Source organism: Bison bison, unplaced genomic scaffold (genome assembly GCF_000754665.1).
Source record: "Bison bison bison isolate TAMUID 2011002044 unplaced genomic scaffold, Bison_UMD1.0 scf7180017864503, whole genome shotgun sequence".
In the NCBI taxonomy this organism is placed as follows: Eukaryota; Metazoa; Chordata; class Mammalia; order Artiodactyla; family Bovidae; genus Bison; species Bison bison.
The window spans coordinates 4,348,706-4,364,458 of record NW_011495061.1 but is presented as its reverse complement, the minus strand read 5'-3'; the positions used below and the strand labels follow the sequence as shown (position 1 = coordinate 4,364,458).

The 15,753-nt window shown below is 37.0% G+C and overlaps 1 protein-coding gene across 1 annotated transcript; it reads right to left on the bottom strand.

Moving 5' to 3' along the window:
- Window positions 1-1,795: 1,795 nt before the first annotated feature.
- On the bottom strand, window positions 1,796-3,124 carry LOC104980529 (olfactory receptor 481-like). Its single transcript, XM_010829282.1, is given in 2 exon segments — window positions 1,796-2,749; window positions 2,751-3,124. Coding segments are annotated over 2 exon segments (939 nt in total). The 5' UTR covers window positions 2,841-3,124; the 3' UTR covers window positions 1,796-1,900.
- Window positions 3,125-15,753: the final 12,629 nt, after the last annotated feature.

The window sequence follows — 15,753 nt, the reverse complement described above, 5'->3', positions numbered from 1 at the left end:
ATGAAAAAAAAAGAAAATAGAACATTACATATCTTATGGAAAATAAAAATAAAATATAATTTTGAAATATAAATAAATTGGAAAACTATTTTGAAGAATATGTTATCAAAAATGATAAATAAATTGAGGAACTAGATATTTCTTTATTCATTAATGAAAATGAGACTTATAGTAAAAATGTTTTCTATAAAAATGGAAAGCCCAAATGGCTTCACCATTGAAGTCTTACAAATATTATAGGTATAAATATCACTGATCCTATAAAAAGTTCTTCTGAGAACAGAAAACAAAGAAATCCTTTCCAAATCATTTTTATATTTTGATATCCCCACTTGTAAATTTCAAGAATGGAAAATGATATGCCAATTTCTCTCACAAACAAAGATGCAAACATCCTAAACCAAATATTAGGAAATCAAAGCCAATGATAATAAGATGAATAAAAATGCAGCCAAAGTTGGGTTTATTTCAGCAATTCTAGATTGCTTTAATATTCATAAGTCAAAGTGATACTTTCATATCTGAGTTAGAATGTACAAGGATATGAAAAACATTTGATCATATGGTAACAAGAAAAAACTCAAAGAAATGAAGATCATATTTATGTATTCGATGAACTAGGAGCAGAGGATTCAAGAAAGCCTTCATGAAATGACATCTATATAGGTGAGCAGATTGCACACCTAAGGACAAGTGCATAGTCTCGTCTGCCTTACAGAGACACTTTGAAGGGAAGAAAAGGCATTAGCCAATTCTTGATGACAGTATAAATTGTCTGCACAAATAGAAATTTAGAAGAAACCCAAATGTAAAAATGGTAACAGAAGTAGTGGCAATAAACATCTTCTTGAGACATATTACAAAGAGGGATGGCAGGTATATTCTATGTCTGCATCAGCCGAGGGTCTTAATCTGTAATTTTATACTCTGAAAATGCCAACTAGCTTGCTAAAAGAAAGCTCCACTATGTCTTAACCCCCATTCCTGCCCACTACTCCCCAGTAGTTTTTCCTTCTACTCAAAGGCTTGTCGGCAAAGGTTCAAGCTGAACTTTGCAAAACAAGCTTTGCAAACCAACCTTTGAAAAGTAGGAGAAACTTAAGGGAACTCTCAAAGGCTAAGCCTTCAGGATTTCTTTATTATCTGACTGAGTCTTCTGGTGGCAAAAGTGTAGAACAAATTCTTTTGGTCTGGCTTAGATTAGATGGGAATGAAGCTTTTCTAGACTTCAGCATCACTATTCCCAAAGAAAATAATAACCCTGTATGAGAGAAACCAAGTCTTCCATAGAAAGTAACCTGCACTGCCCACACCACCATCAGTTGCATTTCTAGTTGCGTATATGATGCCTTTTGAGATGTTAATTTATAAGATGACTTTTTAAACTGTATAATTTAACAGAAGAAAAAAAAAAAATCCTCTAGTCAAACTCTCTAAATAATGAACAGAGAAGAGAAGAAGTAAAAATATATTCTCTAGATATCCTCATCCTGAAATACACACATTTCATTTGAACCTAGCAGATTTTCACAAAAATGCTGTACTCTGTGAATCTAGAAAATTATAAGTTAAAATTGGCATTAATCAATATTTGGGCATTTTATGTTTAAGATAGGTCTTCACATAAAATGATAAGACTAATGGACAACATAAACACTCATCGTGTATGTTTTTTAATATTTATTTTTATTTATTTGCTGGGTCTTAATTGCAGCACGCAGGATCTTTGATCTTCATTGCAGCATGCAGGATATTTGGTTGCAGCATGTGGGATCATTCCCTAACCAGGTCCTCCTGCATTGGGAGTGTGGGGTCTTAGCCACTGGATCACCATAGAAGTCCCCATCCAAAGTTCTTGAAATTATTTTTTTGCAGTTTCTGGATTCACATTGCATTTGTTTCAAAATGACTGATGTATTTTAGTCATCAGTTTTCTCATGGCCTCTTTCACCTCTTTGTTCCTCAGACTGTAGATCAGAGGGTTCAACATGGGGATCACCACTGTGTAGAAGACAGATACCACTTTGATATGGTCAGGTGACTGGCTTGACTTCGGTATGACATAAACAAATGTGACTGTCCCATAAAACAAAGTGACTGCAGTGAGGTGGGAAGTGCAAGTAGAGAAGGCCTTGGACCTTCCCTCTGTAGAGCACATCTTCAGAATTGAGTGGAGGATGTATAGATATGAAACAATTATGGTAAACAGTGTGATTACAATTATTGACCCAGCTGAGATGGCAGGAGATATTTCGGCAACATAAACATGGGTACAAGAGAGCTTCACTAGTGGTGGCAGGTCACAGAAGAAATGGTTGATTTTATTTGGTCCACAGAACGTCAGGCTCAGTAAACATCCGATAAATGATGAAGCATTCACACATCCTCCCAGGTAGGAAGCAATCAGTAAGATGACGCAGACCCTGGGAGACATGTGTGTAGAGTACAGAAGTGGCGAACAGATGGCCACGTAGCGATCATAGGCCATGGCAGCCAAAAGGAAGCACTCAGCTGTTCCAAAGATAACATCAGAGCCAAGCTGAACTATACAGCCAGCAACTGGGATAGTAGTTCTTACTTCTAGGAAACTCACAATCATAATAGGTGTGACTGATGAGGAGTAACCAATGTCCACAAAGGCCAGATGGCTGAGGAATAGATACATTGGGGTGTGAAGCTGAGGGCTTCTGTGAATTAATGTGATGATGCTGATATTGCCCAATATGGTAGCAACATAGATTCCTAGAAAAAACCAAAAAGAAGATGGAGCAAAGTGTAGGATGGTCTGTTAACCCCAAAATAACGAATTCTGTCACCATTGTGTGGTTTCCAATCTCCATCTTACTTGGAATGATGCCTTTTGAAATGAAAATCAGTGGATATTAAATTAAATGGAATGATCTCATAATTCACATATTTACTTTACCAGACAACCTATCAAAAAAGTTAGAACATTGATCTCAATTTAGCCTAATGCTAATACTTTACAAAATGTTCCCAAATATATTTACATTATTCATGATTTGACGATATTAATGTACACTATCTTAGTCCAAAGATACTCACAAAGTACCAGTGGCTCAGATCAGAACACACTGGGCACTCACATTTGTATCATTTGATCAAAGCAATGATGTTTGGAAATTTGATGAGAGTCAGAGGTGAAACATAATCACTTTGCTAGTATTTAACTATATCCATATTTTTATTACAATTATATTATAGTATAATTAATAGAATGTAATATTGTTTAAATAATATCTGTTTCTTGGTCACATTGGTCACTCTCCAGCCCCAACACAGGTGAGACTGTGAACAGTACATGCCAATGCATGATGGAGGGAAATGCCCTGTCTCTCTTCTGAATCAAATTAAATTACCAGTGGGTCAGTCTCTCTCTTTCATTAAGAAATATATTAGCATAATACATTTTGAAGGAGGTCACCATTAACTTCATTACCTCTGCCATGGTTTGGTCTCAGGTCAAATAACAGGGAGGGAACACAACCCTGCCCATCAACAGAAAATTGGATTAAAGATGTATTGAGCATAGCCCTGCCCGTCAGAACAAGAACCAGTCTCCCCCACAGTCAGTCTCTCCCATAAGGAAGCTTCCATAAGCCTCCTATCCTTATCCCTCAGAAGACAGACAGAATCCTCAGAAAACCACAATAACATAAAACTAATCAAACTGATTACATGGACGACAGAATTGTCTAACTCAATGAAACTATGAGCCACCCAAGATGTGTAGGGCCACCCAAGATGGATGGGTCATGGTGGAGAGTTATGACAAAATGTGGTCGACCAGAGATGGAAATAGCAAACCACTTCAGTATTCCTGCCTTGAGAACCCCATGAACAGTATGAAAAGGCAAAAAGATAGGACACTGAAAGATGAACTCCCCAGGTTAGTAGGTGCCCAATATGCTACTGGAGATTGGTGGAGGAATAACTCCAGAATGAAGAGATGGAGCCAAAGCAAAAACAACTCCCACTTGTGGATTTGACTGGTGATGAAAGTGAAGTCCAATGCTGTGAAGAACACTATTGCATAGGAACATGGAATGTTAGGTCCATGAATCAAGGCAAATTAGAAGTGGTCAAAAGGAGATGGCAAAAGTGAACATCGACACTTTAGCAATCAGTAAATAAAATGGTCTGGGATGGGTTAATGTAATTCAGCTGATCATTATATCTACTACTGTGGGCAAGAATCCCTTAGAAGAAATGGAGAAGGCTTCATAGTCAACAAGAGTCTGAACTGCAGTACTTGGGGGCAATCTCAAAAATGACAGAAAGATTGTTGTTTGTTTCCAAGGCAAACCATTCAATATCATAGTAATCCAAGTCTATAGCCCAGTCACAAATGCTTAAGAAGCTGAAGTTGAACCATTCTATAAAGGCCTACAAGACCTTCCAGACTAACACCCAAAAAAGATGTTCTTTTCATTATAGGGGACTGAAATGCAAAAGTAGGAAGTCAAGAGATACCTGGAGTAACAGACAAGTTTGGCCTTGGGAAAAAAAATGAAGCAGGACAAAGCCTAGCAGAGTTTGCCAAGAGAATGCACTACTCATAGCAAACACTCTTCCAACAACACGCGATGACTCTACACATGAACATCACCAGATGGTCAATACCAAAATCAGATTGATTATATTCTTTGCAGCCAAAGATGGAGAAGCTCTATACAGTCAGCAAAAACAAGACCTGAAGCTAACTGTGGCCTCAGATCATGAACTCCTTATTGCCAAATTCAGACTTATAATGAAAGTACGGAAATTCACTGTACCATTCAGGTATGATATAAATCAAATTCCTTATGATTATATAGAGGAAGTGAGAAATAGATTCAAGGGATTAGATCTGATAGAGTGCCTGAAAAACTATGGATGGAAGTTTGTGACATTGTACAGGAGGCAAGGATCAAGACCATCCCCAAGAAAAAGAAATGCAAAAAGGCAAAATAATTGTCTGAGGAGGCCTTACAAATAGCTGTGAAAAAAAGCTAAAGGCAAAGGAGAAAAGGAAAGCTATACCCATCTGAATGCAGAGTTCCAAAGAATTGCAAGGAGAGATAAGAAAGCCTTCCTCAGTGATCAATGCAAAGAAATTGAGGAAAACAATAGAATGGGAAAGACTAGAGATCTCTTTAAGAAAATTAGAGATTCCAAGGGAACATTTCATGCAAAGATGGGCACAATAAAGGACAAAAATGTCAAGTACCTAACAGAAGCAGAAGTTATTAAGAAGAGGTGGCAAGAATACACAGAGGGACTATACAAAAAAGATCTTCAAGACCCATATAACCACGATGGTGTGATCACTTACCTAGAGCCAGACATCCTGGAATGCAAAGTGAAGTGGGCTTCACTTCACTTTGAAGTGAAGGAAGCATCACTACGAACAAAGATAGTGGAGGTGATGGAATTCCAGTTGAGCTATTTCAAATCCTAAAAGATGATGCTGTGAAAGTGCTACACTCAATATGCAAGCAAATTTGGAAAACTCAACAGTGGCCACAAGGACTGGAAAAGGTCAGTTTTCATTCCAATCCCAAAGAAAGGCAATGCCAAAGAATGCTCAAACGTGGAACAACAGACTGGTTCCAAATTGGGAAAAGAGTACATCAAGGCTGTATATTGTCACCCTGCTTATTTAACTTATATGCAGAGTACATCATGTGAAATGCAGGCTGGATGAGCACAAGCTAGAATCAAGATCACCAGAAGAAATGTCAATAACCTCAGATATGCAGATGACACCACCCTTATGGCAGAAAGTGAAGAGGAACTAAAAAGCCTATTGATGAAATTGAAAGAGGAGAGTGAAAAAGTTGCCTTAAAGCTCAACATTCAGAAAACTAAGATCATGGCATCTAGTCCCATCGCTTCATGGCAAATAGATGGGGAAACAATGGAAACAGTGACAGACTATTTTCCTGGACTCCAAAATCACTGCAGATGGTGACTGTTGCCATGAAATTAAAAGATGCTTGCTCCTTGGAAGAAAAGCTATGACCAACCCAGACACCATATTTAAAAGCAGAGACATTACTTTGCTGATAAAGGTCCATCTAGTCAAGGCTATGGTTTTTCCAGTAGTCACGTATGGTTGTGAGAGTTGGACTATAAGGAAAGCTGAGTAGTGAAGAATTGATGCTTTTGCATTGTGGTGTTGGAAAAGACTCTTGAGAGTTCCTTGGACTGCAAGGAGATCCAACCAGTCCATTCTAAAGGAGATCAGTCCTGAATATTCATTGGAAGGACTGATGCTGAAGCTGAAACTCCAATACTTTGGCCACCTGATGTGAAGAACTGACTCATTGGAAAGGACTCTGATGTTGGGAAAGATTGGAGGTGGGAGGAGAAGGGGATGACAGAGGATGAGATGGTTGGATGGCATCACCGACTGGATGAACATTAGTTTGAACAAGCTCCTGGAATTGGTGATGAACAGGGAAGCCTGGCATGCTGCAGTCCATGAAGTCTCAAAGAATAGGACATGACTGAGTGATTGAACTGATTAAATATAATACAATAAGATAGTGGTGTCTCCTGTTAGCCTGCAATTTGAGGGAATATAGAGAACAGAGAATATACCAGAAATATACTGGAAATGAGAGAGAAACATGTGTTGTGTTCGGCCACACTGAGTTTCCAGGGTTAATTTGTTAGAGCATAACATCACCTAATCTGATTAATATATTAATAATTGTATATTGGCAGGAAATGAAATTGTGTATAGAGTTTAATCCTGAGAGCAACATGAGAAATAAACCCACTTTGTATTGTTAATTGTATTTTAGGTACTGTACAGACCTAATAAAGAACACATTTCATAGTCATACATTAATAAGGTATATATTAGAATATGTTGGAAAAATGCCTACATATGTATATTATACCAGTCACATGAGATCAAAAGAGTAATACACAAATGTAAAAAAAATCAAGAAGTCTTTTCACCTAAAAAAGTTAATGAGTAATCATGAGTTTATTACTCATGATTATGAAACCATTAATCAAAAGTTAATGGTTTAATCATGATAATGCAAAAATTAAATCAAGCTTTCAGTTTAAGCAACACTGTGTATATGAAATATCTGAAAATTTTTTCAACAAAATACTTGGATAAGCTGTTAAATCTTTTTAATTGTTCAGAATACAAAAATGAGCTTTAATATAATAAAGGAAATTTTCACTAGCCAAAAATGTTGTGAGAGCTGATAATCAGCAAAATAAGATGAAGCAGAAATGCAGCTATCTGGACACACATGCTAATCTCCACAACTTAGAACCAAATGCTTTAATAGCTGTGCAGACTTTGGAAATAAGGGATTGGTAAGACTGCAAGTTGGAGAGTTTAAACTGAGACTTTGACACCCTTCTCCACATTTGTACTCATAATTCAAGGATCTTTTCCTTCAGCCTCACTGTAATGATAGTTAACTGGTAATAGTAATATCCTCTTACTAGCCAAGTGGATGAGAAGGAGAATTTTCTGTCTCTTCTTTGACCTTTGGAGAAATAAAAGCAACAAACTCCTATCTAGGAAGTAATTGAATTGGTTTATCCTGATACAGGTTTGGGATCTGACTTTACATTCTTTGTTTAGTGTAAAGTGTAAAACCCCAAGTTGAGTTATCATAAGTCATGCATAGGCAGTAATGTAAAACAGATTACTGTAATTCATTAAAGATGTGATATATCTGCAGTAGATTAAAGATGAATGCAAGTATTGTGCTTCTACTCCCATTGAAGAGGGAGTCAAATTCCCTACTACTCAGTTTAATTAGGACTTAGTAACTTGTTTGACAAGCTGAAGTGAAATATCACTCCCAGAATACTGGGAGCTCTGAAGCTGGGACCTCTTGCAGATTTTTTTTAGGATTCTTGGAATATTCATCTTCATCCCTCTGGGAGCCCAACGTCATGTTGTAAGAAGCCTAAGCACCCACCTGGAGTGACAATGTATAGTCAGTTGCTCCAGTTGATATCTACATACAGCTGCACTCCCAGCAGATAGCTAACATTAACAACTAGAAAAAACAAGGGAATTCCCAAAGAACATCTATTTCTGCTTGGCTATGCTAAAACCTTTGATTGTGTGGTTCACAGCAAACTCTTGAAATGCTTCAAGAGATGGGAATACTGGACCACCCTACCTGCTTTCTGAGAAACCTGCATGTAGGTCAAGAAGCAACAGTTAGAACAAGACATGGAACAACAGACTGGTTCAAAATTGGGAAATGAGTATGTTAAAGGCTGGATATTGTCATTGTGTTTATTTAACTTCTGTGCAGAGTACATTCAAATGAAATGATGGGCTGGATGAAGCTCAAGCTGGAATCAAGATTGCCAGGAGAAATATCAACAACCTCAGATATGCAGATGATACCACTCTAATGGCAGAAATCATAGAGGAACTAAAGAGCCTCTTGATGAGGGTGAAAGAAGACAGTGAAAAAGCTGGCTTAAACTTCAACATTCAAAAAAATAAGATCATGGTATCCAGTCCCATCACTTCATGGCAAATAGATGGGGGGAAAGTAGAAAAAGTAATAGATTTTATTTTCTTGGGCTCCAAAATCATTGTGGATGATGACTACAGCCACAAAATTAAGAGATTCTTGCTCCTTGGAAGGAAAACTCTGACAAACCTAGACAGCATATTAAAAAGCAGAGACACGACTTTGCTGACATCAGATCAGATCAGATCAGTCGCTCAGTCATGTCCGACTCTTTGTGACCCCATGAATCGCAGCACGCCAGGCCTCCCTGTCCATTGCTGACATAGATCTGTCTAATCAAGACCCTAGTTTTTTCAGTAGTCGTGTATGGATGTAAGAATTGGACCATAAAGAAGGCTGAGCCTTGTAAAATTGATGCTTCTGAATTGTGGTATTGGAGAAAACTCTTGAGAGTCCCTTGCACTGCAAGGAGATCAAACCAATCAATCCTAAAGGAAATCAACTCTGAATATTCATTGGAAAGACTGATACTGAAGCTGAAACTCCAATACTTTGGCCACCTGATGCAAAGAGCTGACTCACTGGAGAAGATCCTGATGCTGGGAAAGATTGAGGGCAGAGGAGAAGGGGAAAACAGTGGATAAGATGGTTGGATGGCATCACCGACTCAATAGACATGAATTTGAGCAAACTCTGGGGGATAGTGAAGGACAGGGAAGCCTGCAGTTCTGCAGTCCATGGTGTCACAAAACACCAGACACAACTTAATGGCTGAACAACACCTATCCAGTCCAGACTAACTCTTCATCGGTAACAATGAAACTCTAAGACACTGAAGTAATAACTTCAAAAGCTTGAGAGAAAACAATGGCCAACAAGATAATCTAAGGCAGAACTACAATTGTCTGGAGACATTTTTCAATCTGTAAATCAATAACTAGAGGTAGCTTAAAGAAAATAAATAGAAAGAAAAATTGCAATATACATCACAACAGAACATCAATAAGGGTTTTCAAATCAGTGAAGAAAGAAAGAAAATGAACCAGAAGGAAGGTCTTAATACACAGGATAGAATGTTGTATAAATATATGACAAATATTTGAATAAGTACAAACAAACACTGAGTTAATAAAGCAAGGATTATGCTTACTTTGGAGATAAAAGTAATAGTAAAGCTAGACTTCTGGATTGTAGAACAGCATATAGGAGTTTAGAAATCATCATTCCTTCTTAACAACAATATAAAGCTGAATAAACTGACAAAATAACAACTTTTCTCAGTCCATAAGAGAAGTGACATTACAGGGCAACACACTGCCCCCTAAGTTGGAAAGACAGACAGGTAGCTACAGAGGATCACACCTTAGTGGAACAGAAATTCATGAGTAGAAATCTCCTAAGGAATCACTACTCGGTTAGGAAACCCTTAAATGTAACTGATGAATTTCTGGAGGCTCAGTGTAGACAAATTTAAGAAATAAAAACTCCAAGGGGCTCAGTCATGTGGGGTACCTCACTTAAGTGTTTTACTTCCAGGAGCTCTTACCATATCCTGATAGCAAGCATCACAGAAAAATCCCCTCAGACTTCCAACAGGGGAAGGAAAGAAAGGAAGCATTCTGAAATATGCCAGCGAGTTCTGTCCTTCTTTACGGGGTCTATCCTCAGGAGAAACTATTCAACCAGAGCCTAAGCTACTTGCGATAAGGAAAATACACAACTCCAGCCCCTTCTAGTCATTCTGTCACTCTGAGGAGAAAAAACTGAGAAGCACTGGTGAAATTCACAGTCCAGGGCATAGACTCAACAAAAACTGAAACCAGTTATAGGACTGTCAGAGAAGGCGATGGCACCCCACTCCAGTACTCTTGCCTGGAAAATCCCATGGACGGAGGAGCCTGGTGTGCTGCAGTCCATGGGGTCGCCAAGAGTCAGAGACGACTGAGCGACTTCACTTTCACTTTTCACTTTCATGCATTGGAGAAGGAAATGGCAACCCACTCCAGTGTTCTTGCCTGGAGAATCCCAGGGACGGGGGAGCCTGATAGGCTGCCATCTATGGGGTCGCACAGAGCTGGACACGACTGAAGTGACTTAGCAGCAGCATAGGACTGTAGAACACTTCCTCATCCCCCACACCTTACCATGACATTACTAAAGTCCTGTTTACTGAAGTTTCTTTTACCCAGTATATTATGTTTGCCATTAAAAAATTTGTTTTCAAAGCATGCTGAAAGGCAAAAAAGTCATCAGGTCCAGAGTCAGATATGGCAGGAATGTTGGCATTAGCAGACTAGAAATGTAATTATCAGACCAGAGATGTCCCTACAGATCCCATAGATATCAAAATGGTAATTAAGAAACACTATCAATGATTTTATGCCTGTAAATTTGATATTGATAACCCAGATAAAATGAACAAATCCCTTGAGTATACAATCTACTAAAACTCACACAAGAAGAAATAGATTATCTAAATAGGCTTATATCTATTGAAGATATGGAATTAAAATTAATAATCTTCCAAAACAGAAGACACCATGTCCAGATTGCCTCACTGATGAGTTCTATCAAGCACTTATAGAAGAAATTATACCATTTATTTACAATCTCTTCCAGAAGATGAAATCAGAGGGAATACTTCCTAATTCATTTATGAGAACAACATTATCGCTAGACAAACACAAGTAAAAAAACTATAGAATAATATTTCTCAAGAATAGAGATGCAAAAATACTCAAAAAGCATTAGTAAATTGAATCCCACAAAATATAAGACACAGATCTACATATTCTAGAAGTGGTTGAACAAACATGATCTGGGGGACAAAAATAAAACTCTCATAATACATAGGTAGTATCATAGTCTGATACGTAAGAAAATTCAAAAGAGTATATACATTAATTACTGTGTTTAACGAGCCTGGCAATGTTTTGATATATAAGATCAAAACAAAAATAAATGACAAAATTCCACTTCCAGAAGGATGGAGGAGAAGTACATTTCCCTATTCTGCTTATTAAGCATAATTTAAAACTCTGGATATCATATATGAAACAAGCATAAAGAGACTCTGAAAGTGGAGAATGAAATACAAACTTCTAGAAACCTTAGGATCAAAAGAATGACATGGAAATGAGTTCCCAGGGTTTTCTTTTTGTCTCTTTTATCCCAGACACGGGGCTGGCAAAGCCAGCAACTTAGAAACACCAACAGGTGAAGAACAAAAAATAGCTCCAACAAAGTTTAGTTCTTTCTAACCAAAAGACTAGGGTGGGGGAAACCTAGCAAAACTGAAAACTTTTGGACAATAACTGTTCTACTCCAGCCTAACATCACACACACACACACACACCCCACACTACCAAAAAAGGATAAATGTTCTATTACAGGTAAACATCACATACACACAACGGAGTTCCGTTCCCATCAGAAAAGGATGAATGAGGAGCCTAGACATTCATACTCACCAGGACATAATGAGGTATCTCAGCCCTCTACTAAGATTGTGTCAGGAAAGTCTGAGTAGGAAACTGAAACCTTCATCTCTGCCACTCCCCTTTAGGCCACTCTGTCAGTGCCAGTCCCCATCTGACAATAATAAGGTAGCACCCTCACCATTCTCCTTTACCCAACAGAGCAGTTTTGGAGAAAGCCAGCAACACAGAAGATTTAAGGAAGATACAGAGTCTCATAATGGAATACCCCAAAGTCAAGGATTCAATTAAAAAGTCACTCATCATAACAAGAACCAGAAAAATATCAGTTTGAGAAAAAACAAATAATAGTCACCAGTGCCAAAATGACAGAGATGTTGGAAGTTTGGAATTATCTGACAAGGATTTTAAGGCAATCACCATAAAAATGCTTCAACAAGCAATCAAAAATGTAGTTGAAATTTTTTTTTAAATAGAAAGTCTCAGCAAAGAAATAGAAGATACAAGGAAGAAACAAACGGAAATCTTGAATTGAAAAATACACCCCAAATAAACTCAGTAAATCAGCTCAACAGTAGAATGGAGGGGATATGTGAAAAATCACTAAAATTGTGGCTAAAACAAAAGAAAAAACATTCAAACAGTGAGAAAGAATGGACTAAAAAAAATGAATAGAGACTCAGGAGCTATGGAACTGTAATAAAAGATCTAACATTTGTATAGTCAGAGTCTTAGAAGTAAAGGAGAAAAAAGGTGGTATTGAAAAAATATTTGAAGGAATACTGACTTAAACTTTTTCAAATTTGGCAAAAGACTCAAACCTATACATTCCAGAAGTGTTTGAGAAAACATCAAAGAGGATAGTCCCAAAGACATCTGCACCAACATATATAATAATCAAATTTCTGAAAACTAAGAACAAAGAAAAAAAATTGAAAGTAGTGAGAGAGGAATGGCACCTTACCTATAGCAGAAAACCAATTCAAGTGATAGCCAATTTATTATCATAAACTATAGAGGTTAGAATGAAAAAAATTAAGTGCTAATGAAAGAAACTGTCAACCATGAATTCTATATCCACCAAAAGTATTTTTCAGGAGTAAGGAGAAAATTGAGACATACTCAGATGAAAGGAAACTAAGAGAACTGATTACCAACAGACATATCCTAAATGAATGGCTAGAAGAAATTTCTTAAACATAAAATAACTAATAAAAGAAAGAATATTGAAACATCAAAAAGCAAGAAAATAAAACATGATAAGTAAAAAATATGGATAAACAGAATACATGTTCCTTCTCCTAAGTTTTATAAACTATGATGATCATAGCAAAACTTATAAAGCTATCCGATATGGTTCTTAAAATATGTAGAAGAAATACTTAAAATAATTGTATAATTAACAGGGAGACTAAAGAGACATAAAGGGAAAAAGACTTCTACTTTTCATAGCAATTCATATGATTATGCCATATGATTATAGATTTTGTCATTACCAATAATTTTATCAATTCCATGATAGTAATTTCAAACATCCCATTCTTTCAGTATCAACTCAGGTCCATTATGCAAAATTTTTTTGATTCCACTGAAAGCACCAATCACTGATGCATCTATATTTTCCAAGTCCAGACTCTGCCCTCTGTTCTGTTTCTACATCCCTTCTGACCTAGTTAGATTCCACAGATCATCATTATAAGCATTCCTATGCTTACATCTCAATTTCCTTGCTGCCCTTCTCTCTATTCTCATCTAAGAAAAGTAACTTGTGGTTGAAAGCACTTTTCATCTTATGTACACCTATACTCTAATATCAAACTGTCTTGAGAAAAACCAAATACGTTGACTAGTATCACTTTAGGTTATGACAGCAATCTTTAAGTTTGCCTACATAGATGCCCAGATATACTATATTTTCCTAGTAAATTCATCTTTAAACCTTCCATTCCATCCTTATGTCTCATAAAGAGTGAGTAAACTGTGGTCTATAGAGATTTGAAAAGTTCATCATTGTCATATATGTTATTGTTAACTAAGCTCAAAACTAGAACCTATATTCCATTCCCTAATTGTTGACTACAGCTGAAAGCACATAGTTTCCATGCAATCGTCCAAACAAGAAAATCAAATATCATAATTCATACTGGATTTATTATATCTGGGAAAATATCTGAAGGGGGACAAATTATTTTTTCATTTAAAAATATTTATTGAACACTTTGTATTTATCAAACACTCATCTAGGTATTTGTGAGCTTCTTGAGCTTCACTAAAAGAAACAAGAACACTGCCCTCGTACATTGTACATTCTATTGTGGAGGGCAAACAATTTGAAAAGAGGAAAAAATAAGAGTAAGTAAGCAAGAAATTTTAGACAATGCTAAGTGCCATGCAGAGAATTAAAATATGGTGATTTGATAATGAATTTGTGGCTGATTTTAAATTGGTCAAGGGACTTCCCAGGCGGTCCAGTGGTTGAGAATCCACCTTCCAATTCAGGGGACTCCAGTTCCATCTCTGGTTGGGGAACTAAGATCCTACATGTTGCAGGGCAACTAAGCCCAAACTCTGCAACTACTGAGCCCGCACACCTCAACTAAAGAGCCCTGTGCCACAGCAAAGAGCCCACATACTGCAACAAAAGATCCACACACCACGACTAAGACCTGATGTCTTAGTTGTGTCAAAAAGTGACATCTTGACCTGATGTCAAAAATAAATAAATAATACAAATAAAATAAATTTATCAGGAGAAACCTCTATGTAGAGGGAATGACTTAGCAGCAGCAGAGGGAACATTTAAAGTAAAGTATAAATGACACAAGTGAAGATGAAGTTGGAACATTCTAAGTGCAATGGGAACAATAAAAAGTTTTAAACAGAAAGTCATACTCTAATTTACTTAATAATAAGATAATTCCAGCAAATCTAGGGGGACTAAACTGTAGAGGAGTAAGAGAATTAGCAGAAAACCTTGCTAGAATGTTTTATCAATAGTAGTCCAAGTGCAGTATGATGCTGGCTTGGGTGGCAGCAATAAGGAATGAGAACAGTGGGCAGATTAGAGAAATAATTGATGTGTTAAAGAGTAATTTGTTGTTGGGTCAAGAGAAATGTGAAGACAATGCCAATATAAGAATTTTTTTAAAAGAGAAGAAGCTCAACTAAACTGCAGCTACCTATAGTTTTGAGGTTGTTCCAGGATCCCAGGAAGAAACAAGCCAGACCACTTGAAAAAGCAAATACAAAATAATGAAAAAAATCAGCAAGTACTACTAAATATCAAATAGTACATCAGAAGCACTACTATCAAATATCAAAACCTGCTACTGGAGGGACAAGAAATGTCATCAATTTTGAAAGGAACAGAGTTGATCATGTGTAGACTCCTGAACTGCCAATTGGAACATTTCCTACTTAAAAAAAAAAAAAACCTCAACATTGAAATCTTCCACTAAATACACAGATAAATAACTATCAGTACTTTATTTTCACCTGATTCTTAGTCAGCTATGAAAACTTCATACTCTATGAAGCGATAATTAAAATCAATGCAATTAATCAAATTTTTATATTAATTAACTTCATAATAATAATGTAAGAATGCTATATCTCTGGGCTTCCCTTATGGCTCAATGGGTAAAGAATCCACCTGTAATGTAGGAGACACAGGAGACTCAGGTTTGATCCCTGAGTCTGGAAGATCCCCTAGAGTAGGAAAAGGTAACCCACTCCAGTGTTATTGCCTGGATAGAGAAGCCTGGCAGGCTAAGAGTCAGACATGACCGAGTGACTAAGGACACAAGCTAAACCTCTGGTTTCATTAATTAGTCTCAGGA